At 43.0% G+C, this 25,947-nt stretch overlaps 1 protein-coding gene across 4 annotated transcripts in view; it reads right to left on the reverse strand.

Moving 5' to 3' along the window:
- Positions 1-1,443: 1,443 nt before the first annotated feature.
- Positions 1,444-25,947, reverse strand: part of KAT14 (lysine acetyltransferase 14) — a 40,237-nt gene continuing 15,733 nt past the window's right edge. The window contains exons 5-10 of one of the 4 annotated variants that reach the window (XM_064376653.1): positions 23,310-23,726; positions 22,604-23,172; positions 7,579-7,715; positions 6,134-6,243; positions 4,627-4,817; positions 1,444-2,196 (exon numbers count right to left, since the gene is read on the reverse strand). In XM_064376653.1, the coding sequence (XP_064232723.1) occupies positions 2,023-2,196; positions 4,627-4,817; positions 6,134-6,243; positions 7,579-7,715; positions 22,604-23,172; positions 23,310-23,726 (1,598 nt within the window). In that variant the 3' untranslated portion in view covers positions 1,444-2,022. Of the gene's footprint in view, positions 2,197-4,626; positions 4,818-6,133; positions 6,310-7,578; positions 7,716-22,603; positions 23,173-23,309; positions 23,730-25,947 lie in introns of all 4 variants that reach the window. The other 3 variants (XM_012474646.2, XM_021673569.2, XM_012474637.2) reach the window with 3 other exon arrangements.

Raw genomic sequence — 25,947 nt, forward strand, 5'->3', positions numbered from 1 at the left:
TAGAATGTACCTTAAAATGTTTTAGCAAAAAAAACAAAAGGATAAATGAAGCAAATGAGATAGAATTTCAACAATTGTTGAATATGGGTGATGGGATCTGTGCCATTATTCTCTTTGTGCACGACTAAAATTTCTCATAGGCTGGGTGCAGTGGCTCATGGCTATAATCCCAGCACTTTGGGATGCCAAAGCGGGCAGATCACTTGAGCTCAGGAGTTTAAGATCAGCTTGGAAAACATGGTGAAACCCCATCTCTACCAAAAACAAAAAATTAGCCAGGCGTGGTGGCGTGTTCCCGTGGTCCCAGCTATTCAGGAGGCTGAGGGGGGAGAATGGCTTGAACCTGGGAGATGGAGGCTGTAGCGAGCTGAGAATGCACCAGTGCCACTTCACTCCAGCCTGGGTGACAGAGTGAGACCCTGTCTCAAAATTTTAAAAAAATAAAGTAAAAAATAAAGAAAAAAGAAAAGGATTTATTTTTTAATTTCTCATAGTTTAAAAACACGTGACACAAGAGTCAGTAAAGGGAATCACAGCTTTCCTGAGCTCCTTGAAGTTACAGAGATAATAATTTGAGCCCCCTCGCTTTGCAACAACAAATGCCTCACATTCACATACAACAATTACAAGCTGGTGTACAGATGTGGAAATGTGGTCTCCTCAATTTTACTTCGTGGTGTTACAATCCACTCTGTCAACAAAAACCTTTCAAAGAGAAGGAAAACTTGGGAGGCAGGGTGGGAGGTAAAGAAAAAAGAAAGCAATGAGACAGTGCTGCTACAGTTCCTCTGACAAATGAAATGGAGCCTCAACTGTTTCCTCAGGTGACTAAAGAGCTTCCAGACTGTCTTAACGTGGGAGCTCAACACATTCTCTCTCACACAAAGGAATTTGAGCTGGCTCCAAGTACAGCTTTTAGAACACATGTTCTTAACTTGTGGTTGACAGATCCCTGATGCAAAATTTTAAATGTGCATGACAGTTTTCTAGAGCGTATTCAGCTTTCTTTGGATTCTCAAAGTGATCCGTATCCCAAAACGTTAAGAACCACTGATCTTAATTAAGAGGGTTTGAAAGCAAACTGACTAGATTGAAGCTCTGGTCATGGGTTGTGCAAAGAAAGCTTTTTATTTGAGAACATCTGATACCTTTGGAAATGTTCTCGTTGGATCACAAACAACCTGATTGACAGTCTATCTCCAACAGCCACAAACACAGCAAACAATCCAGTCCTGCAGACCATACAGGGTACATCTACAGAAGGTTCTACTTGCATCACCCACACCTCCACTCCTATGAAACAACTGTCTTGGGCATGAGAAGGGCCAGGATAGGCCAGGTGAATGGCAGGCTGCCCAACAACCCCAATCCCAAACCAACCTCCCAGGCCATGGGCCAAAGTCCCTGCAGGAAGATGCTAACAGGTACAACAGGTAGAACATGTAGACACAAACAACTAGTTTATTTTTTCTGACTGTAACCAAAGTCAGCAAAAGAAACAAAACTTCAGTGCCCTAGAAATCCTCCTGGATTCAATGACAATACATCAATGGCCGGGCACCGGGTTGGATTCCTTTTATGAAATCATCTCATAATCTCTCATCATCCCATGTCAGGACAGTGCCTTTTGGGACTGCTTGAATCTTTAATAGCTACCCACATCTTCTCATTCTTTAAGTTAGGACAGACAGGTTATCTCTCTCCAAGAGCATCAGGTTAGATGCTGTTTCACTATGACAAACTGTCAGGTGGATGGAGGACAACATTGTTCATTTAACTGTGAAGTCTGAGATGCTGTCTGAAGGCATCTCCAGGAAGGACTGGAGGGTGATTTTGCTAAAGGGCTGCTCACTGCTTATTTTACTGCATGCCACTTTTCTCACTTTGGTTGGGAGGTTTGAAGGACCATGTAATCACAGAGAAGACTAGAGCTCCCTGTGAAATCAATCACTGCCTTTAGGTCTTCACAAAGACCTGTTCTCCAATAATTCGTGCATTTCTCTGTGGGAAGCTATATTCACATCAGCGCCGGAGCCTCAGAAAAAATGCGTGTTTACACTCTGTACTCTCCAATGGGTAATATTTATCATAGAAATCTAATACATATTCTTCAGTCTTGAATCCAAACTTCTGATACAGTAACATAGCAGGGTTGCTTGCTGAGACGTGAAGCGTTACGTCCTTGCCCATGCAGGTCTGCCAAAAGAGTGGAAAAATACAGATAAAAATGGAAAAGCCTGAGGGAAAATGAGTAGGTGAAGAAGCACTTTTCAGCGTAGGCAGTTAGTTATGGAAACCAGAGAAATCAGAGACCGAGGCCGAGACATGGCAACACCTAGCAACAGCTGGAAACAGAATGACATTTTGCTGCTGATCAAAACATTCACAAGACTTAAGGAAACTGATAGTATTCTGGGCATTTAAAAATTTTTCTTTGAAGCAAAGGGTCAATGGGGATATAATTATTGTGAACTTTATTATTTATAACTCAATTACCTTTAAATATGTCAAATACTTCAATACCCAACACTATGATAATCTTGAATAAATATAGAACAAAATAAGTTTTGCTTTTTAAAACTAGATGTTATCTTGTACCTCCTCAAAACCTGTAAAAATTCCTTTACTAGACTTGTTAAATTACATGCACAAACATGAAATATCAAGACGGTAATTATAAAACCTGAGGCCCTCAGCAGTATAGACCTTCCGAATCCTAAAGTCCACCTTCCACCTCCAAAACTGACAGAATTAGCTTTTTATGACTGAGATTTCTACATTCAGCTTTGACCTACTCTTAGGGGAAAAGAGTAACAATCATTCTATCAACACAAGGCAAGTCCTTTGATTCTTTAATCAGCTACGGAGAGTAAGGTGTCCCAAAGGTCATAGAATTTAAGAACTTACTGAAGTTGATACAGTCCTTGAGATTTATAACCCATGGTTCTCTCAGGCCTCTAAGAACTCCTCTGTTGAGGGTCATCTGATAGCTACCTGCTTTCTCTGCTTAACTTCCATGTGTATCCATAGGCATTTTTAGAACAAGAGAGCACTTATTAGTATGCCAGGGACAAGAGCACGTTGTGAGTTTTTAAAGCAAATTTTGTGGGGTCACGTTAGTGTTTGCTAGATTGCAAGTACATGTGATCTCACCGTGGCCATCACTGAGTACTAGCGACTGGGTGCTGCCTATGTGTGGGCCCTCAGGTGTATGGTCTGGCTGGGGAGAAGGTGCCCACCTGCAAAGATGAACCACTCCTCCACTGGCCTCGCCAACACTCAGCAGGGACTGACTCTGTGCCAGCTCTCACCCGCACCCCCCCAACATACACACTACTATTCCTGTCTTGTCTTCAGACCCTTACCAGTGATAGATAAGGCAGCAAATCCTCTAAGTGCTCTCCTAGGTTAAAAAGATGCATGCTGAGAGATCAATTCGTGGGTGGGATGGGGCAGAAAAAGGGAGTGTTGTATAAATAACTAAGAAACTCTCAAGAGAGAACCACCACCACAAAGTGGCACATATTAATTACTCAGTCAGTGATTTACATAGTCACTGCCTAAGGAGAGAAGAAAGCAATTTCTAGGAAAATGGTTCTCAAGGTTCCTGCCAACATTTGGGAATTATTAAGCAAGTGTCATTAAAAACTGGAGAAACAACTTTTATCATCTTCATCTTCACTTTAAAAGGAATCTTGCCTGCATAACATATAATCCTCCATACCAAATGGTTTCTAAGTAAAAGTTGACTTAACAAAATTCTAAGGGAAAAAAATCCTTGCATGTTGGTGTATGGTATGTTTTCTTCAAAGGTAATATAAATATATCAAAGGATAAATTACAATTCAATATTAGAATCAAATCTTAGAAGGTTCATATCAACCTTATACAGTGATAGTAAAATTAAAAACTATCAGTAATAATAAAATATGTAGCTGGACACGGTGGCCCCTGCCCGTAATCCCAGCATTTGGGAGGGTGAGATGGGAGGACTACAGTCCAAGCAACATAGCAAGACCCTGTCCCTACAGAGAATCAGCTGGGCATGGTGGTGCACGCCTGTGGTCCTGGCTACTAAGGAGGCTGAGGCAGGAGAATCACTTGAGCCCAGGAGGCTGAGGCTGCAGTGAGCTGTGACTGTGCCACTCCAGCCTGGGTGAGAGTGAGATCCCACCTCAAAAAAATAAAAATAAAATAAATACATATTCTTATTGATACAGCTGTGCTAAAATGTTTACAAATACTTAAAAAAATAAAAATAATAGTTCTACTCTCACTTCTCTGAGTTGTGAAGGTGATGATCCTGAGCAGTAGCTATTACTAATATGAATAGTATACCCTAAAGATCTTGCTTTTGGTATTTTCTCGTTTTATTAACTACACATGTTCACAAACTGGTTTCCATGAAACCTGGGTCTGAATAATAATCTTATTTTAGAGGACTGGAGAGTTTTGTCTGTCTGCTTTAACAATATCATGAATGTCGATGACTGGCTTTCTTAATTTGGTTTCCAAGGAAACCATTCCATTGGGCCACACTGGGAAGGGCTAGCTCAGCTTCATTCCTCCTCCCCTGTTCAGGGGAGTCCAGATGCAGGTGATAAATCACAAATATAGACCACTTACCTGAATCAGATGATAGATCATGAAAGTTGCAATTCCTGCTCTTCTCCATTCAGGGTGGACAAACAGAAATGAAATGTAAGCTTCATTGTATTTCACGTCGGGAACCATGAAGCCAAAGGCAATGATGACTTTTTTATACAGAACAACCACACTGAAGTCTGGGTACTGAAGACACTCAGACAGGTCAATGCCTAAAGAAAAGAAACGATCAGAGACTCAAACCACATGCCTTTGAGAATTAAGGAACACCAAGCTGTTCAGCATGTATGTATAGCTACACCTGCATGCTAAAAAAAACCACCAAAACTGGAGGTAAAGATATTACCATAGACACCACACATCCAGATCATAAAAATAAGAGTGAATTTTAGAAAATATCGAAATTAACATAGTATTTTCTAAGTACATATGTTAAAAGAAGAGTGGCAAAATAGGGTAGGTAGCAATGCATGGGTTCAGAACTGGACACAGCTGGCTTTGAACTAAGCCTCCTCTACCATGTGTGGCTTGGCACATTTCAAAATATCTCGAAGACTCTGTTTCTACAATGTGTAAGATGAAGAGCATACCTAGACCTGACAGGGTTGAGTGAAGATCCCCTGAGCGTGTTCTATCATATCCTTTACCCCACATGTGTAATTTATAAGCTCTTTTGTACAAATGCTACCTTTCACAATACATAAGTAAAAAATGGTTCTATGCATAATGTATGGAAGGCACCTAACATAAGGGCAGGAAGCAGGAGACGCTCCCAGAATGTTACTTTTGGCTAAATATGACTCCCAAAAGAATGAGTGCAGCTCTGCCACCACATGCACGGTTATGTGATTATCTGGCAGTAAAGACGACACAGCTCTAATCTTGATGAAATCCTATCTAACATCTGGAAAACATGTATTATTTCCTTTAGGTTTCAAGGAAGCGTGGGAAAGCAGATCCACAAAGAACACATTTATATTTAGCAATGAAAATGTGTTCTTTTAATTGATGACTTTGGTCTTCAGAAGCAATTTTGTTAAGGCTGGTAAGATGACAAATCATATTGGGTTTACCCTTATTCTCACAGTCCGTGATCAAGGTATTTGGCTTTTAAAAAACACCTTCTGGCTGTACTAACACTCTCTAAGGAACAGCTAAATAAACAAAACATAAAGAATTATTAAGCCAAAAACCAAAGTGTCCAAACACGCCCAAGCTACCAATCTGTGTATCTTTGATAGACATTACCTGGTATCTAAATACATGGAGAAGCAAAACAGGATGAATCTTTTACTCTGGAAGCAGAGACCAACAGGGAAGAGAAACAAACAAAAACACTATTTATTGCTGGCTTCTTCTAGATTGTAGGAAAGCAAGAGGTATTTGTATTTCAATATTTTTATGTTAGCAGAGACTAAATGAAATCATGAGTAAAAATCTTAAGGATACCACATACACTAATTTAAAAAATTGCCAGAATGGACTGTACAGAAAAAATGACCTTCCTGGCTTGGGAGGGGGAACATACCAGGCCAAAAAAACTCCTGACACATGGAGTTGATCGTTGGGATATGATTTGGCCGCACGTAACAGTAATCGAGAGGTGCATCGGGCTCCGGCGTCCAGCGAGGGTCGTTCCTGTGCAGGTGGGAACGAATCTGTGACAGGAGTTGCAGTTTGGGTGGCTTTGTTTCATAATCACGCCTCCGGTACCACAGAAGATAAACAAATTCAAGTCAAGAAAAATACCTGGTATTATTCCTAGCTTTTTGACTCATATAAACTCTTTGATCTGCTTGAAACTTTAAAGTAACCTGCACTGTTTTACACAGAAGCTGGATTGATTATAGCTATACTTTTATGGTATGACATCTAAAATTCACTCTGAACATTCATCAGGCCAAAGCCCTCTGTACCTACCAGGGACTGTGCCAAGTGCCTTAATGAACAAAGTGAGGAAACAGAAACTGCATCAGATTCACCCTGAGGAGTCAGACACAAGGCTGCATCTCCAGTGCCTTGGAGGCCAGAAGGGGGAATACCCAACTTTGTGGGGTAGTTGGGGAACGCCAGAGGCAAAGTGAGCTTGGAGCAGCTCACAAATTGCCTTTCACTGTGTCTGCCCAGGAATGTGGTGCCGGCATGTAGGGTCAGGGTGATGATGAAGCTGCAGGGCAACTGTAGTGTAACGAAAGCAATAATGTGCTCTCAGTGACAATGCCAGACACTGCTGGAACCTCTCTATCAAGCTCAGCTTCCATTTCATTGCCTGGACAATGAGAGCATTATTGGAAACTGTCCCACATACAGTCCAGATGGAGGCTCAACTGGGACATCTTTCATAGTTTTTCATTTCAGACTACTAAAAATATATACGGCTTTAGTATTTAAAATAACATAACGAGGGCCAGACCCGGTGGCTCATGCCTGTAATCCCAGCACTTTGGGAGGGCAAGGCAGGTGGATCACTTGAGGTCAGGAGTTCGAGACCAGCCTGGCCAACATGGTAAAACCTGTATCTACTAAAAATACAGAAATTAGCTGGGCTTGGTGGTGCATGCCTGTAATCCCAGCTACTCCGGAGGCTGAGGCGGGAGAATTGCCTGAATCCTGGGGGCAGAGGTTACAATAAGCCAACATCACACCACAGTACTCCAGCCTGGGTGACAGGGCAAGAGTCTGTCTCAAAAAATAATAATAAATAAAATAAAATAATGATTATGATAATCACAAAGCAATCTTTCAGTTAATTTATTCTTGCTTTTTAAGTTTCTTTCAAAGGACCATGTTCTCTGCAAAGAAGTAGAGTTGAAACAAAGGAAGAAAATGGAGATGAAGCACAGAACTCAGTCCTTGCCAATGCTGCTCACAGTCTGTGATCTTTATTCTCTCCAACAGGAGAACAGGGCACAGAAACCACCATCATTATCCCTCACGACACACATGACATCAGACCTCTAGTTCTCCATATACCTGATATAAGGTTTCAAGATCCGAGAGGTATAAGGGCTGACAATACTCTGGTCCACAGCCATATCTTCTGATCCCACCAAGCGATACAAAAACTTGGTGGTCTGGTGTCGAAATCCCTTCCTGGATGGCAAGGACGTCTATGGGAAAGAAACACTGGTTATATAGAAATAAAATTACTCAGAGGATTGGTTAATTTCCATATATAATCAGTATATTTTTATGTGTCAAAAAGTTGGTCTTTTTGCATTACTAATTTGGAAAGCTCAAACTTCAATACAAAGTTTGTAGACACCTTTGCATAAAACTAGGCATAAAAAACTAACCCCAGCTGTTTAAAATCAAAATAATAATTTTAAAATTTTGAAGTCATTAAAAAAAATTTTTAACTCATTTGAGTGAGTGAGATGCAGGACCGAACACTGGATTTGCAGCTTCTCTAGGCTTCCCTTTGTCTATATTATGCCTTCAACACATTCACTAAATCAACCAGCACTAGTATCAAGTAGGTAACACATACATGGGTCATATTATACGACCGCTCTGTTATCCAAAGAGCCACCAGGGCCAACTACTACTGTATATAGAGTTTCTGAAATACATCTCTGATATGATTTGGCTCTGTGTTCCCACCCAAGTCTCATCTTGAATTGTACTCCCATAATTCCCATGTGTTGTGGGAGGGACCCAGTGGGAGATAATTTGAATCATGGGGTTGGTTATCCCCATACTGTTCTCATGGTAGTGAATAAGTCTCATGAGATCTGATGGTTTTATCAGGGGTTTCTCCTTTTACATCTTCCTCATTTTTTTCTTGCCACCGCCATATAAGAAGTATCTTTTGCCTCTTGCCATGATTCTGAGGCCTCCTCAGCCATGTGGAACTGTAAGTCACATTAAACCTCTTTTTCTTCCCAGTCTTGGGTATGTCTTTATCAGCAGTGTGAAAACAAATGAATACGGTAAATTGGTACCAGGAGTGGGGTGTTGCTGAAAAGATATCCGAAAATGTGGAAATGACTTTGGAATGGGTATCAGGCAGAGGCTGGAACAGTCTGGAGGGCTCAGAAGAAGAAAGAAAAATGTAGGAATGTTTGGAACCTCCTAGAAACTTGTTGAATGGCTTTGACAACAATGCTGATAGTGATATGAACAATAAGATCCAGGCTGAGGTGGTCTCAGATGGAGATGAGGAACTTGTTGGGAACTGGAGCAAAGGTGACTCTTACTATGTTTTAGCAAAGAGACTGGCAGCATTTTGCCCCTGCCCTAGGTATCTGTAGAACTCTGAATTTAAAAGAGACAATTTAGGGTATCTGGTAAAAGAAATTTCTAAGCAGCAAAGCATTCAAAAGGTGACTTGAAGGCCAGGCATGGTGGCTCCTGCCTATAATCCCAGCACTATGGGAGGCCGAGGTGGGCAGATCATCTGAGGTCAGGAGTTCAAGACCAGCCTGGCCAACATGGTGAAACACTGTCTCTACTAAAAATACAAAACTTAGCTGGGTGTGGTGGTGTACACCTGTAATCCCAGCTACTTGGGAGGCTGAGGCAGGAGAATCGTTTTAACCTAGGAGGCAGAGGTTGCAGTGAGCTGAGATTTCACCACTGCACTCCAGCCTGGATATCAGAGTGAGATTCTATCCCAAAAAAACCAAAAAAACAAAACAAAACAAAAAAAGAGGTGACTCGGGTGCTGTTAAAAGCATTCTGTTTTCAAAGTTCAGAACACTTGCAGCCTGACAATGCAGTGGAAAAGAAACAATTTTTTCAGGAGAAATTGAAGTTGGCTGCAGAAATTTGCATAAGCAACAAGAAGCGGAATGTTAATCCCCAAAACAATGGGGAAAATGTCTCCAGAGCATGTCATAGGTCTTCATGGCAGCCCCTACCACCACAGACCTGGAAGCCTAGAAGGTAAAAATGGTTTCATGGGCCAGGCCCAGGGTCTCCATGCTGTGTGCAGCCTGGGGACTTGGTGCCCTGTGCCCCATCTGCTCCAGTTGTTGCTAAAAGGGGCCAAGGTACAGCTCAGCCCATGGTTTCTCAGGATGCAAGCCCCAAACCTTGGCAGCTTCCATGTGGTGTTGAGCCTGAGGGTGCACAGAAGTCAAGAACTGAGGATTGGGAACCTCCACCTAAATTTCACAAGATGTACAGAAATACCTGGATGCCCAGGCAAAAGTTTGCTGCAGGGGTGGGACCCTCATGGAGAACCTCTGCTAGGGCAGTGCAGAAGGGAAATGTGGTGTCAGAGGCCCCATACAGAATCCCTACTGGGGCACTGCCTAGTGGAGCTGTGAGAAGAGGGCCACCATCTTCCAGCCCTGCTGGAATTCAGGCTTGCATGGGCCCTGTAACCCCCTTGTTTTGGCCAATTTCTCCCACTTTGGAATGACTGTATTTACTGAATACCTGTACCTCATTGAATCTAGGAAGTAACTAGCTTGCTTTTGATTTTACAGACTCACAGGCAGAAGGGACTTGCCTTGTCTCAGATAAGACCTGAGAATGCGGACTTTTGGGTTAATGTTGAAATGAGTTAAGACTTTGGGAGACTATTGGGAAGGCATGATTGGTTTTTAAATGTGAGGACATGAGATGTGGAGGGTCCAGGGGCAGAATGATATGGTTTAGCTCTGTGTCCCCACCCAAGTCTCATCTTGAATTGTATTCCCATAATTCCCACATGTTGTGGGAGGGACCCGGTGTGAGATAATTGAATCATGAGGACAGTTTCCACCATACTGTTCTCATGGTAATGAGTAAGTCTCATGGGATCAGATGGTTTTTATCAGGGGTTTCCTCATTTGCATCTTTTGCATCTTCCTCATTTTTCTCTTGCCACCACCATGTAAGAAGTGCCTTTCATCTCCTGCCATGATTCTGAGCCCTCCTCAGTCACATGGAACTGTAAGTCCAATTGAACCTCTTTTTCTTTCCAGTCTCAGGTATATCTTTATCAGCAGTGTGAAAATGGACTAATGCAATCTCTTTTTCAGTGAATAAATTTGACAAAAATGGGAGTGATATAGATTATTATCCCTAAAATAAATCTCAGTAGCAGAGAGGTCCTACCAGGGGTTCAGTGAGGATGAGGCCTCTGTTCCCTAGGAAGGTATCCTAACAGACCTGGTGGATTTTATGTATTTCCCTTCAAACCCCAAGAGCTGGACTGGAAATATGTTGCTCTTCAGTGACGGATGCTCCAGGGCTCTCAGTCATGTAGTAACAGAACATGTGCAATTAGGGCTTTGTAGCAAAGAAATCAGATGGAAGATTAAAAGGCACATTTATAAAATTGTTTGCCAAGGGTTGGACGAAGTTTAAAAACCTGAGTTGTTTCTGTAGAATCAGTTTGCTCTTAACCTAGAAAATAACTTTGTTAAATAAAAAAAGATCAAGAGTCCTTCCTTTATAATTTGCTCTCACACCTTCCCAAATTGGACACCAAAATTTTCAAAGGCCAACTGAATTCTACCAAGGTTTAAAGTCAGTTTCAAAGTAAAACTGAAAAGTGTGGTATGTAATTTCTAAATATAGTCACTTTCAATTCCTCCATCCCTATAGGTATAAGTGGCTCCTCATACCAAAAGGCAGTGTCAATTTCCCCACCCCTGAAGCTGGATGGACATTGTGAATGGCTCTGACCAATCAGAAAGTAGTAGAAGTAACTATCTGGGACTTTTGAGTCTAAGTCTTAAGACAGTTGGTGGTTTGCTTTCACTTCCCCCTCCTGAGAGTCCAACTCGACCAGTTAAAATGACTAGAGGCAGGCCGGGAGCGGTGGCTCACACCTGTAATCCCAGCACTTTGGGAGGCCGAGGGGCGGGGGTGGATCACGAAGTCAGGAGTTCAAGACCAGCCTGGTCAATATAGTGAAAGCCCGTCTCTACTAAAAACACAAAAATTAGCTGGGCGTGGTGGCACATGCCTGTAATCCCAGCTACTTGGGAGGCTGAGGCAGAAGAATAGCTTGAACCCAGGAGGCGGAGGTTGTAGTGAGCTGAGATTGTGCCACCGCACTTCAGCTGGGTGAGTGAGACTCTGTCTCAAAAAAAAAAAATGACTAGAGGCCACAGGGAGATGGGTTCTAGAAGAAGAGAGGCTCTTCTGGTCATTCCAATCCCAAACTAGATTCCAGGTTAATGCAGCACATGAGTGACCCCAGCCTTCAGCCTACTAAACAAAGAACCACCCAGTAGTACCCAGTCAATCCACAGAATCAAAAAAGATAGAGGTATCACAAGCCACTAAGTTTTGGAGTGGTTTATAATGCAGCAACAGATAACTGAAACACCAGCCACTGAACTACTTACTATAGAGAATACTCTTATCTGGTTAATATCTCAAGGTAAGTTCTGAGGAGCTCCATCAAAGTTATACGGCTCCCTAACTTCTTCCCACTCTAACGTGAACCACTCCCAGTGCTATTTGGATCCACTGCCTCCCACTGGCCTCTCTCCTCCCACTCGTATACCTGTACTATCCAGTCTTGACACAGAAGCCAGAGTCTTCTAAAAATATGAATTCACTTCCCTTGATCAAAACTCTGACATGGCTTCCTACCATATGTTCAGAATGCAGTTCCAACTACTTCTTGTGACCTACAGGATCTTGCAGGATTTGGCCCATTACCCCAGTGGCCTCATTAGCCACCACCCCATTCCCTCTGCCATCACTAGCTTCCAGCCACATCCATCAACCCAACTCCTGCTTCAGGGCCTGCCCCTGGGCCTTCCACCCTGACCCTGCATCACCCTGGCTCCTCCTTGTGAAGCAGGGCTTAAAGTGCTGCCTCCTCAGAGACGCTATCCTGAACCCCTGCAGAGCGGTGCTCCTGCCTGCTACTCCTCTACTGCCCCCATGTTCACCCTGCATGATGTGATCTTATTTGCCTGGTGAGTTAATGTCAGCTCCCTGCTCAAGGATGTCCTCTGCGTAAGGACAGGGACCTACTCTGTCTTAGTTCACAGCAGTTCCCCTGCTAGAATAGTGCTTTGCAATTTTTTTTTTTGAGACGAAGTCTCACTCTGTTGCCCAAGCTGGTATGCAGTAGAGCAATCTCAGCTCACTGCAACCGCCAACTCCCACGTTGAAGCGATTCTCCTGCCTCAGCCTCCCAAGTAGCTGGGAGTATAGGCACACGCCATCATGCCCGGCTAATATTTGTATTTTTAGTAGAGATGGGGTTTCACTGTGTTGGCCAGGCTGGTCTTGAACCCCTGACCTCATGATCTTCCTACCTCAGTCTCCCAATGTATTGGGATTACAGGCATGAGCCACTATGCCTGGCTTTTTTGTTGTTTTGAGACAGGGTCTCACTCGGTTGCTCAGGCTGGAGGGCAGTGGCATGATCATGGCTCACTACAGCCTTGACCTCCTAGGCTCAAGTGATCCACCCACCTCAGCTTCTTGAGTAGCACATGCCACCACGCCTGGCTTATTTTTTTTTTTTTTGTAGAGACGAGGTTTCCTCATGTTGCCCAGGCTGGTCTCAAACTCTTGAGCTCAAGTGATCTGCCACCTTGACCTCCCAATGTGCTGGGATTACAGGTGTGAGCCATTTTACGGTTCTTGGTGTATGTTATATACTTAACTGACATTTGTTGAGTGGCAAAGTGTGGGGAAAAAAGCATCCCAATGTCAAAAAAGTGTGAAAAAATGTTAAATGAGTTTCTTTACACTTCTAGTTCTAAACAAAATGGAGAGCTAGGTGGGTTACTTGGTCCCTTCCCAAGCCCAATCTAATAGATGCTACAGACATGAGAGGGAAGGCAAAACACAAGGCTGGGAGAAAGCCCGGGGGAGGTGCCAGGTGCCTGGGTACAAGTGAGGCAGCAGAGTAGAGAGGGCAGAAAAAGGCTCTGCCCCACAGACGTGTCAGAGGCTGCTTGGTTAAGTCATCACCTCCCCCGAGCACTTTTCTGGAAGAGGCAGATCACTGCCAATCAACTTTGCCAGCTACACACTGGCTGGAAGATAATGCCCGAGCAGCACTGGAGCCTTCCTGAGTAGAGGGTGGATACAACTCGGGGCAGCCCCTGAGCATCCCACAGTCCTAGGCAGCACCAGAGGGAGAGCAAAAGCAGCACCTGGGCAAGAGGTCCTGGGAGGTTCCCTAAGAAAAGAGGGCATCTGACTGTGGGAAAAAGAGAGGATGAGAAGTGGTTTTGCCCAGAACCTCCCATTTTACTAAACTTGCTGACAGGGTCAAAAGCTAGGAACCAGGCTTTTGCTCTCTCCCCCAGGCATAAAATCCCAGCAAAGGTAGCTGAAATCACTAAGAGGGTATGAGTTCACAGGAAAGAGAAAAAATCCAGACCCGTAAATAGTAAGTGCAAGAAAATGACCAGGCGTGGTAGCTCATGCCTGTAATCCCAGCATTTTGGGAGGCCAAGGCAGGTGTATCACCTGAGTTCAGGAGTTCGAGACCAGCCTGGCTGACATGATGAAACTCCGTCTGTACTAAAAATAGAAAAATTAGCTGGCCGTGGTGGTGGGTGCCTGTAATCCCAGCTACTCAGGAGGCTGAGGCAGAAGAATTGCTTGAAGCCAGGAGGCAGAGGTTGCAGTGAGCCAAGATCGCGCCACTAAACTGCAGCCTGGGTGCAAGAGCGAAACTCTGCCTCAAAAAAAAACACAAAAAACTGTAAGAAAACAAAAGGATAACAAACTAAACAAGTTATACAGGAAAAGGAAGATTTAATTTACCAAGCAGACAAGAATTTTAAAGTACAATAGTCATCAAAGAAATGCAAATCAAAACTGTAATGAGATACTACTTCACACTCACTAGGATTACTATAATAAAAAAGACAGACAACAACAATATGGCAAGGATGTGTGGAGAAACCAGAATCTTCATGCCCTGCTTGGTGGGAATGTAAAACGGCACAGCCACTTTGGAAGACAGTCTAACAATTCTTCAAAAAGTTAAACATACTGTTATCATTTGACCCAGCAATTCCACTCCTAGATCTACACTCAGAGAAACAAAAACGTGTCCACACAAATACTTGTATACAATGTTCAAAGCAGTATTTATGTTCATAGTTAAAAGGTAGAAACAGCCCAAAAGTCCATCAACTGATGAATGGATAAATCAAATGTGGTCTATCCATACAATGGAATATTAAGCCATACTTAGGAATACTAATATATATTACAATATGGATGAATCTTGAAAACATTATGCAAAGTGAAAGAAAGTGTTCTCCAAAGGCCACATATTATATGACTCCATTTATGTGAAATGTCTGGAGTACATAAATCTACAGAGGCAGAAAGTTAATTCATGGGCGGTAGGAATAGGGGGTTTTGGGTAGTAACAACTCAAGGATCCAGGGCTTCAGCTGAAGTAATGGTGTTAACATCTATATCCAGAGTCCAGAAGAGGAAAATATAAAGGAGGAACATACTTAAAGAAGCAATAATGGGAGATTTCCTAGATCACAGCAGCATATACAAGGACTTCTGGTTTCCAGTCTGGCAGGTTAAGAAGCTTAGAAGTTGTTTCTCCAGTCTAACAAGTAAACTGCTGAACAAACTGAAAAATCAAGAACTCTTCTTACATACGTAAAAGACACGAGGTAACAAGGCAAACCACTGCCCTCAAACTTGGAAAGACAGAGAATCACAGCATCCGGGAGCAGAGCCTCTGTGGGAACCAGCATCAGCGTGGGAAAGCCCTAAAGAAATGAAGAACTGCTGGAGGCTCAATGCGGACAAGTCTAAGAGATAAAAACTCCACTGGGTAAGTTTTGCCTCCAGAAGTTGGACCAGGGTCTCACAGTGAATATCAAAGAAAACTCCCCTCTGGCTTCTAGCTGGAGGAGGGGAAAAGGAACCATCTTAAAACTAAACACAGCATTGTATTCTTAGTAACACCTGCCCTCAGGAGAAGTTATTTCATCAGAGCCTAACCAATTGGGATTTAATCAGAGCTTAATTGACCTGGGAAAAGAGAAATACCTAACTTCACACCCTCTAACCATCCAGTGTCAGCTGACTAGGGAGAAAAGTGAGAAGCACTTTTGAAGTCCACAGCCCAGAGCACAGGTTCAAAAGACAGAACTACTCACAGAGCTATAGAGGGCCTTCCCTGCCCACACCTCCCACATTTCCAACAGCCTACTTATCACAGCTCCTCCTACCCAGAACATTATTTTTGGCTTTCAACAAAAAATCACAAGGTATACTAAAGGCAAAAAACACAACTCGAAAAAAAAAAGAACAAACATCAAAACCAGACTGAGATATGGCAAAGATGTTACAACTACTGGACTGGGAATTTAAAATACAGGCACCCCTCAGAGACATTACAGGATCAGTGCCAGACCACGGCAATAAAGTGAATATCATAATAAAGCAAGCTGCACAAACTTTTGGTGTTCTAAGGCATATAAAAATTGTTTAAGGCCGGGTGTGGTAGCTCATGCTTGTAATCCCAGCATGTCAGGAGGCTGAAGCAGGAGGACTGCATGAACCCAGGAAGTCAACTGACAGCTACAGTGAGCCATGATCGTGCCACTACGCTCCAGCCTGGGTAATAGCGAGACTGTCTCAAAAAAAAAAAAAAAAAAAGAGAGAGAGAGAAGAAAAGAAAAAAAAAGTTGATAATATATTGTCATTGTGTACAGTAATAGCATTATGCCTAAAAAAAATTTATATGCCTTAACTTAAAATACCTTATTGCTAACAAGAAAAAAAATGTCAATGATCATGTGAGCCTTCAGTGAGTCAATCATTTTACTGGTAGAGGCTCTTGCCTCAATATTGATGGTTGCCAACTGATCAGGGTGGTGGTGGTTGCTGAAGGTTGGGATGGCTGGGGTAATTTCTCAAAATGAAGTATGCCACATTGATTGGCTCTTCCTTTCACAAAAGATTTCTCTGTAGCATGTGATGCTGGGTTTTTTTGTTTGTTTTTGTTTGGTTGATTTTGAGACGAACCCTTGCTCTGTCACCCAGGCTGGAGTGCAGGGATGGGATCTCAGCTCCCTGCAACCTCTACCTCCCAAGTTCAAGTGATTCTCCTGCCTTAGCCTCCCAAGTAGCTGGGATTACAGGTGTACAACACCATGCCCAGTTAATTTTTGTCTTTAGGAAAGACAGGGTTTCACCATGTTGGCCAGGCTGGAACTCCTGACCCACCTCAGCCTCCCAAAGTGCTGGGATTACAGGCATGAGCCACCGCGCCTGGCCATGTGATGTTATTTGATAGCATTTCACCCACAACATAACTTCTTTCAAAATTGAAGTCAAACTGTGCCACTAATTTATCAACTAAGTTTATGCAATATTCTAAATCTTTTGCTGTCAAATTTCAACAATGTTCATGGCATCTTTACCAGAAGTAGATATTATCTTATAAAACCACTTTCTTTGCTCATCCATAAGAAGCAACCCTTATCCATTCAAGTTTTATCATGACATTTATAGATCACATCTTCAGGCTCCTCTTCTAATTCTAGTTCTCTTGCTCTTTCCACTACATCCACAGTGACATCTTCCACTGTAGTCTTGAACCCCTCAAAAGTCATCCATGAGGCTTGGAAATCAACTTCTTCCAAACTCCTGTGAATGTTAAAACTTTGGCCGGGCATGGTGGTTCATGCCTGCAATCCCGCACTTTGGGAGGCTGAGGTGGGCAGATCACCTGAGGTCACGAGTTCGAGACCAGCCTGACCAACATGGAGAAACCCTGTCTCTACTTAAAAAAAAAAAAAAAAAAAAATTAGCTAGGCATGGTGATGCATGCCTGTAATCCCAGCTACTCAGGGGGCTGAGGTAGGAGAATCGCTTGGACATAAGAGGCAGAAGTTGTGGTAAGCTGAGATTGTGCCATTGCACTCCAGCCTGGGCAACAAGAGTGAAACTCTGTCTCAAAAAAAAAAAAAAAAAAAAAAAAGAAATGCTGACCTCCTCCCATGAATCACAAATGTTCTTAATGGCATCTAGAATGGTGAATCCTTTTCAGAAGGTTTTCAATGTCTTTACCCAGATCCATCAGAGGAACTGCTATCTATAGTAGCTATAGCCTTACAAAAAGTCTTATTTAAGACTTGAAAGTCAAAATTACTCCTTGATCCACGGGTTACAGAATGGATGCTGTGTTAGCAGGCATGAAAATAATATTAATCTTACACCTCTCCATCAGAACTCTTGGGTGACCAGGTATATTGTCAACGAGCAGCAATTGTTTGGAAATAATCTTTTTCTCCAAGTAGTAGCTTTCAATAGTGGGCTTAGAATATTCAGTAAACCATGCTGTAAACAGATATGCTGTCATCCAAGCTTTTGATATATTTACAGAGCACAGGCAGGGTAGATTTTGGATAATTTATAAAGGCCCTAAGACTTTTGGAAGAGCAAATGATCATTGGCTCTAACTGAAAGTCGCCAGCTGCATTAGCCCCTAAGAAAAGAGTTGGCTTGTCCTTTGAAGCTTTGAACCGAGGCACTGACTTCTCTCTAACTGTTAAAGTTGTAGGTGGCATCTTCTTCAAATAGAAGGCTGTTTCATCTACACTGAACATCTTGCTTAGTGTAGCCACTTCCATCAATGATCTTAGCTAGATCTTCTAGATAACGTGCTGCTGCTTCTACATTAGCAACTGCTGCTTTAACTTGCACTCAAAGAATAAATATAAAATGAGAAAGAGTATGGATTGAATAAATGCATTTATAGCCACCCCCTGTGTAAATACATTAAAATTTATACTAAAATTCCAAGTTGGCCAGGTGTGGTGGCTCCTGCCTGTAATTCCAGCACTTTGGGAGGCCAAGGCAGGAGGACCACGAGGTCAGGAGATCGAGACCATCCTGGCTAACATGGTGAAACCCTGTCTCTACTGAAAATACAAAATTAGCCAGGTGTGGTGGTGCATGCCTGTAATCCCAACTATTTGGGAGGCTAAGGCAGGAGAATCGCTTGTACCCAGGAGGCGGAGGTTGTGGTGAGTCGAGATGGCGCCATTGCACTCCAGCCTGGGAAACAAGAACAAAACTCCGTCTCAAAAAAAAAAAAAAAATTCCAAGTTAAGACTGGGCTAAAACACAAGCATATAGCTTTACTACTTCCCAAAATCCCACTAAAACTACAGAAACTGACTTAATTAGAACAGTAAGTGGTAAGCAGATGGACAAATAGTAACTGATTTAATGCCAAAATCCCAAAGTGGCTTTGGGTAAGCTGAATGAGAGCTAACCCAATCTATACTGCAGAACTGGCTAAAATCCAGGCAGCAGCAGCAGATTCCCCTGGAACTGGGACTAAATGGGACAGTTAAAATAAGGAGCAGGCAAACACCATGTGGAAAGTAGTATGATCCCCAGATCCCTCCACTCCCTTTAGCTGGCTGGCTGCTCTACTCGAGAAGCCAGGAGGTCTGATTTTTGGGAAGGTCTAACAGGGGCTCCAGATGGGGCCATTCAGTGAGAGCTGAGGTGTGGGTACCTGACAAGCTGAATGTTAAGGTCCTTCCTCCCCGACTTGACAACCAGTGTCCTGAGCCCAGAAGACTCTTCCCCAGGAACTCTGACTTAGACTCAAAGGAAAGACCTAAAGGAAGTACCAAGGTCCTCAACAGAAGTCTCACCTAGACAATGTGGCTATGTATGGAATTCCAGGTTCAACCTCATTTACTGAGGGTCTTTTCAGTATGTAAGTCTCAAATTTTACTTCCCATGCAGCTTTTCTCAGGAAGCCATTAAAAACAAGAGAATAAACCTATAACAAGGTAAAGATGGGCCACAGGAAACAGGAGATCAAATACAGAGGAGGGCAAAAGAATCTCTAGTGAGGGGAGATCCCAGCACCCCTGCTGAGTTTCACAACAAAGGGTGAACAAGTGTGACCTAAGGGACAGACATACTGAGGCTACCATCCTTAAGTCCCTGCTGCCACTGATCATCTTTTAAATCTATGGCGTCATGGCCCAGAATCTCATCTATGCTCAACTTGTCTTCATCATGTACTGGTGAGCCTCCTGTACACCACGCGTGCCCACCCCAGGGACCAGCTGATGATGCTCACTCCACAAATAACTGCTTTGACTTTCTGCAAGCTGGAAGAAAGCTGTCGGCTCAGGCAGGAAATACAGAGGATTCCACCTTCTCTGCCCAGATTTCTGCCACATGTCTGGTATACATCAGAGCCCTGCCTCACGCATACACTATGGTGAGCCTCATGTTTCCCAGGACTCCCTAGTGACCTTGATCAGTGACTTCCCTAGAAGGGGTTCATGGAAGCTGAAGCCAGAACATCACTGTATTAGTTTCCTGGGGCTGTAGGAACAAAGCACCACAAACTGGGTGGTTTAAAACAAAAGGAGTTTATTGTCTCACAGTTCTAGAGGCCAAATGCCAGAAGTCACAGTGTGGGCACAGCTATGCTCTCTCAGTACACACTAGGGGAGAATCATTCCATGCCCTTCTCTTAGCTCCTGGTGCTGCCGGCAATCCTTGGTGGCCTCAGCTAATTATATCTGCAAAGGCCCTATTTCCAGATAAGGTTGCATTCATAGGTACCAAGGTTGGGACTTCCACATATCTTTTGGGGGCACACAATTCAGTCCACAACAATGACCCAGAATGACTATTTGGCTTATCTTCTCCAGGAAATTTCATCTAATTGTGGCAATTTCCTTACACAGCTAGATTTGTGCTTGCTACTCAGTTTTGTTTTTTTTAAATAAAAGTATATTGTTTAGAGACATATACATTTAAAAAGCAAATGAATAATTAACACTAAAAGTCAGAGTGGCTTCCTCTGAGGAGAACAGAAAGTACACAAGAGACTTCTAAGGTGTTTACAACATTCCCCAGGAGATGAATACATGGGCATTTATTTTATTAATACCTAAATTATACCATATTTCTATGCCTTCTTCTATCTGTATGGCACACCTTACAATTTAAAAAATTAAGTACAGGCACTAAACAGACCCACAAGAACAAAGAACAGGTGAATATTGGCCAGGCGCAATGGTTCATGCCTGTAATCTCAGCACTTTGGGAGGCTGAGGCAATTACTTGAGCCCAGATGTTTGAGACCAGCTTGGGCAAGATAGTGAGACCTTTTCTCTACTAAAACTAAAAAAAATTAGCTGAGTGTGGTAGTGTGTGCCCGTAGTACCAGCTACTTGGGAAGCTCAGGTAGGAGAACTGCTTGAGCCTGGGAGTTTGGGGCTGCAATGAGCTGTGGTTGTGCCACTGCATTCCAACTTGGGTGACAGAGAAAGACCTTGTCTCAAGAAAAAAAAATTACAAGTAAATAGATGACTAACAAAAGCGTATGAACAAGCAGCAAATGACTTAACAGACCAAAGAAAGCCGACACCACCTAAGCCAGTGGTAAAGCTAAGCCAGGAGCAGGGTGATTTACAAAACAGCCTCAGAGAAGTACAGCCACTGAAGTCATCAGCCTTAGAGCCTGGGGGGTATGATTGCGACAGAGAGCCTCTTTAAGGGGTTAAAGCCTCTAATTAAACCCGTATACTAATTACACTGCCCACAGCCAGGAAATGATCTTTCCCTCCACAGGCAGAAGACTGGAAAGGCTCAAGAGGGAGATTCTGGACACAGGAAGCCAAGGGTGACAGTACCGTTCTGAAGACAGGGAGAGTCAGTTTACCTCCTCAATGGTAGGCTCCTGGGCTCTCCCAACTTGGCTCCTGGTATGCAGGCCGGTTAATACTGTGCTTCCCAGGAAAGATGGGAATTAGGAGAAAAAAGAAAAGAGGATCTACCCGGAGTAGAGATCCTGGTAAACTAGAGGCACTCCCCGCCACTCTTTTCATTGGAACACAGCCCATTCACTATGGCTCTCCAATCACAACAGCAGTTCCCAATGAGATTTTGGGGCCGGCAAAGCCTAAAATAGTTACTATCTGGCAGAAATATATATATATATATATATATATATATATAATTTTTTTAAGACGGGGTTTCACCATGTTGGTCAGGCTGGTCTTGAACTCCCGACCTCAGGTGATCCGCCCACCTTGGCCTCCAAAGTGCTTGGATTACAGGCGTGAGCCACCACGCCCGGCCAAAATATTTTTTTATTTACAGAAAAAGTTTGCCAACTTTTGATCTAGAGGGTCCAATATCCAAATAATAGGGGAGTTCTAAAATGAAGGAACAGAAAAAATAGAAGACAGGAAATCAAAACTTTTCCATACTCAGGGAAAAAAGTTTCAAACTGAAAGGGCCCACACACCACATGTCCAGCACAAGGAAAGACATAAGCCCTACATATGGCACATCACTGAATAATACCAGAACACCAGCAATGAAGAGCAGATCCCACTAGATTCCAGAGAGGAAGACAGAAAAGCATGCAGGCCCCAAAGAGGCAATTCACAGAGAAACAACCATGAAATTTAACCTCATCTCTAACCAAAGAAATATAAATAAAAACAAGATTTCACTTTACAGCCAGCCAATTAGCAAAACTTAAAGGTTAGTTAGTATCAAGCACAGACAAAGATATAGTGAAATAAGACCTCTTGTTCCTCCCAGTGCTAGGGTATATGCAGGCAGTTCTAAGTGGAATTAAATGTTGCCAGAAGCATCCACAAAATCTGGGTTCCAATGATTATCCTTTGAGCAACACTGACACCATACTGATCCCTTGGCTACTATTTCTTCATGTTGTCCTCTATGCAGATCTCTACCTTCAAATCCTGTGCAGCACAGTGTGCAAGACACTGTCATGGCCTCGACAAATCTATCAAAGCTACAACATAAACCATGTACAGCTACCCTCTGAGAGAGAGAGAGATAAAGAAAACTTACAGGTTAAAGGAAAAGAAAAACCCAGATGTACTAAGGTGTTCTTATAATAAACAACTGTCAAAAATAAAGCCCAGTGATTTGTGTTCCCCTTGCTCATTACTTCTCTCTCCCCAAATTACTCAGGATTTAAAAGGTCACAGCATAACCGTGTCAACTGCCTGGTGCAGCCTGCCCCACCTCCACTCCTGCCCCCATCAGCTTTATAGCAAGCACCTGCATTCACCTGGTATCGGTCAAGGATTCTGAAGTCCTGACAGGTGGTTCGGTACTTGGCTTGTCCAGCTGAAAGTCTGGAAACTCCTCCTTCTTTGGCTCCATAAATCCCATCAACTAACAGAAGAGCAGCATTAACAACTTGATCCAAGTCAAAAAGTGGTAATCCCCTATCCCTTTTCGCTTGTCTGACAATCAGTTTGCGCTTCAGCCTCCGAGCTTCTGGAGTTATGGCAACCGCACCGGGACAAGCTTCCAGCCTCTTGAGCAGCAGCTTTTCCTCATAGATGCTCACGGGAGTATACCTGGGCTCTTTCGGCTTTGTGTCCTTCTCTAGCTGAGGCTTCCTCTTTTCTCGAGCCCTTGTTTGCAAAGACGTGTTTGAATCTGTGTCTTCACTGTCAATGTCCATCCTGTCGGGTTTTTCTTCCTCACTCTCTACCTCCTGCTTTATCTGTTCAGGGCCTCTGACCTTCTTTCTGCCCCCAACCACTGGCCCAGAAGCTACTGACCCAGCAGGGGGTGGAATGTACTCCATCCCTGGGTCTATGACTCCATCGCCTTCCATCTCATCATCATCTGTGCAGAATACAAAACAGTGTCAACAAGACACGGGAAGGAAGAAATGCAGAGCACACAGCCCACAGGGTGAAAACTTGTATAGTTATACTATGGCCCATACCCAAAATAAAAGACCAAAGCAAGTAAAGTCCTACCGTGAAACAAGGCTTGTGGGGGCATCACATCTGGAATCAGATCTGCTTCTGAAAGCAAGCTAGGCGTGGCAGAATGAGAGGCAGGTGTCCCAGGGGCAGAGAAATCCAGAGAAGGAGAAGGAGACGGGCTTGTCAGCGGGGTGCGGTCAGAGGAGCTCAAGGAGGAAAAGTCAATCACTTCTCCTTTTTCAAGAATCACATCTGGCCTGCGGCCTCGGCTTATGAACTTTACAGGGGTAGAAGACGTGCTCCTGTCAAGAAAGCCAGCGGCCTCCTTTTGGGCTCTTCTAATGTCTTTTGCTTCCTGAGTTCGAGATCTTTTCTCTTTTAATTCCATGGCAGATTCCACAGGATTCCGACTTGCCCGTTTTCTAAGTCCCTCAACAGTAATGATGGGATCTAAAGTTGGTTTTGAGGCTGCTAGAAAAGAATAAAAACAGGCTGAGCATCCCTTATCTGAAATGCTTGGGAACAAGCATGTTTTGGATTTCAGATGTTTTCGGATTTTGGAATACTTGCATTATACTTACTGGTTGAGCATCTCAAACCCAGAAATCCAAAATCTGAAATGCTCCAATGAGCATTTCCTTTGAGGGTTATGTTGGTGCTCAAAAAGGTTCAGATTTTGAAGTGTTTTTGATTTTGGATTTTCAGATTTGGATTGCTTAACCCATATCTAAATTTTAAAATAACTACTCAACTTTAGCTTCTTTTGCTAATTTATTATTATGAATAGTATCATGTTCAATAAAGAGAAATGTTCAAAGAATGCCCTAAACTAAAAAAACACTTAAATATCTCCTGAGAAAAAAGAAGTTATAATGCAAACTTAAACAAATAAATACTATCTTTCATCTACTGGAACTGGTAAACATTAAAAGTTTAGCCAGGCATGGTGGTGCACACCTCTAATCCCAGCACTTTGGGAGGCTGAGGTGATCTACCTTGAGCCTGGGAGGTGGAGGCAGCAGTGAGCCAAAAAAAAAAAAAGTTTGGTAAAGCTCAGTAAACGTATGGGAAAATGGGCATTTTCATGGGCATTTCAATGGGAAGTTTCTTTCTTTCTTTTTTTTTTTTTTTTGGAGACAGGGTCTTGCTGTGTCACCTAGGCTGGAATGCAGTGCTGTGATGGCGGCTCACTACAACCTCTGCCTCCCAGGTTCAAGTGATTCTCCTGCCTCAGCCTCTCAAGTAGCTGGGATTACAGAGCCGTGCCACTATGCCCAGTTGATTTTTGTATTTTTGTAGAGATGGGGTTTCAGCATGTTGGCCACACTAGTCTCGAACTCCTGACCTCAGCCTCCCAAAGTGTTGGGATTACAGGTGTGAGCCACCACACCTGGCCTTATTATAGTCTCTTGGAGGATAATTTGGCAATACTGATTAAAATTTTGAATGAATATGACCTTTGATATAGAAACTCTGTTTCCAGGAATTTATCACATTTTCACATGTACACGAATTTGTACAATTATAGCGCTGTTTGAAGTAACAAAAGGTCAGGCATGATGTCTCACGCCTGTAATCCCAGCACTTTTGGAGGCAGAGGCTGGAGGATCACTTGAGCCCAGCAGTTCAAGACCAGCCTGAGAAAAATAGTGAGACCCTATCTCCATTCTTTTTTCAAAAAAATGTTTTAATAGTGGCTCACGCCTGTAGTCGCAGCACTTTGGGAGGCCAACGCAGGTGGATCACCTGAGGTCAGGAGTTTGAAACCAGCTTAGCCAACATAGTGAAACACCATCTTTACTAAAAATACAAAAAAATTAGCTGGGCATGGTGATGTGTGCCTTTAAGCCCAGCTATTCAGGAGTCTGAGGCACAAGAATCATTTGAACCCAGGAGACAGAGGTTGCAATGAGCCAAGATTGCATCACTGCACTCCAGCCTGGATGACAGAGCGAGACTATCTCAAATAAATAAATAAACAAATAAGTAAATATAAAAATTTAAAAGCTCATTAAAACTTTTTTGGTTATAAAACTGATCAATATGTGATAGTAAGAAGTTACTGTTAACATCTTTTTAAATGTGAAAATGGCATTATGGTCAGGCTGCAAAAAGGAAAGAATCCTGCCTGATCTCTTAGAGATACATACTGAGACATTTAAGAATGAAATGTGTCACCTGGGCACCGTGGCTCATGCCTATAATCTCAGCACTTTGGGAGGCTGAGGCGGGCAGATCATGAGGTCAGGAGATCAAGACAATCCTGGCTAACAGGGTGAAACCCCGTCTCTACTAAAAATACAAAAAATTAGCCAGGTGTGGGGGCGCGCCCCTGTAGTCGCAGCTACTAGAGAGGCTGAGGCAGAAGAATCGCTTGAACCAGGGAGGCAGAGGTTGCACTGAGCTGAGATTGTGCCACTGCACTCCAGCCTAGGTGACAGAGCAAGACTCCATTTCAAAAAAAAAAAAAAAGAATGAAAATGTTGATTCCTGGGATTTCTTAAGAATGGGAAAGTACTGGGGATTTAGATAAAATACTCTGTCAGGAGTTAATGTCCAAGTGAGGTGGAAGGTACATGGGAATTCATTATGTTATTTATTATGGGAATTTTAAAACATCTCTTCACTTTTGCGAGATGGTAAGTTTAAAAACAAAAATCAGATGGAAAACAGTGAACTTTTCAGATAC

This window comes from Aotus nancymaae, unplaced genomic scaffold (assembly GCF_030222135.1).
Source record: "Aotus nancymaae isolate 86718 unplaced genomic scaffold, 86718_ANA_hifiasm-v0.15.2.pri h1tg000001l, whole genome shotgun sequence".
Classification (NCBI taxonomy): Eukaryota; Metazoa; Chordata; class Mammalia; order Primates; family Aotidae; genus Aotus; species Aotus nancymaae.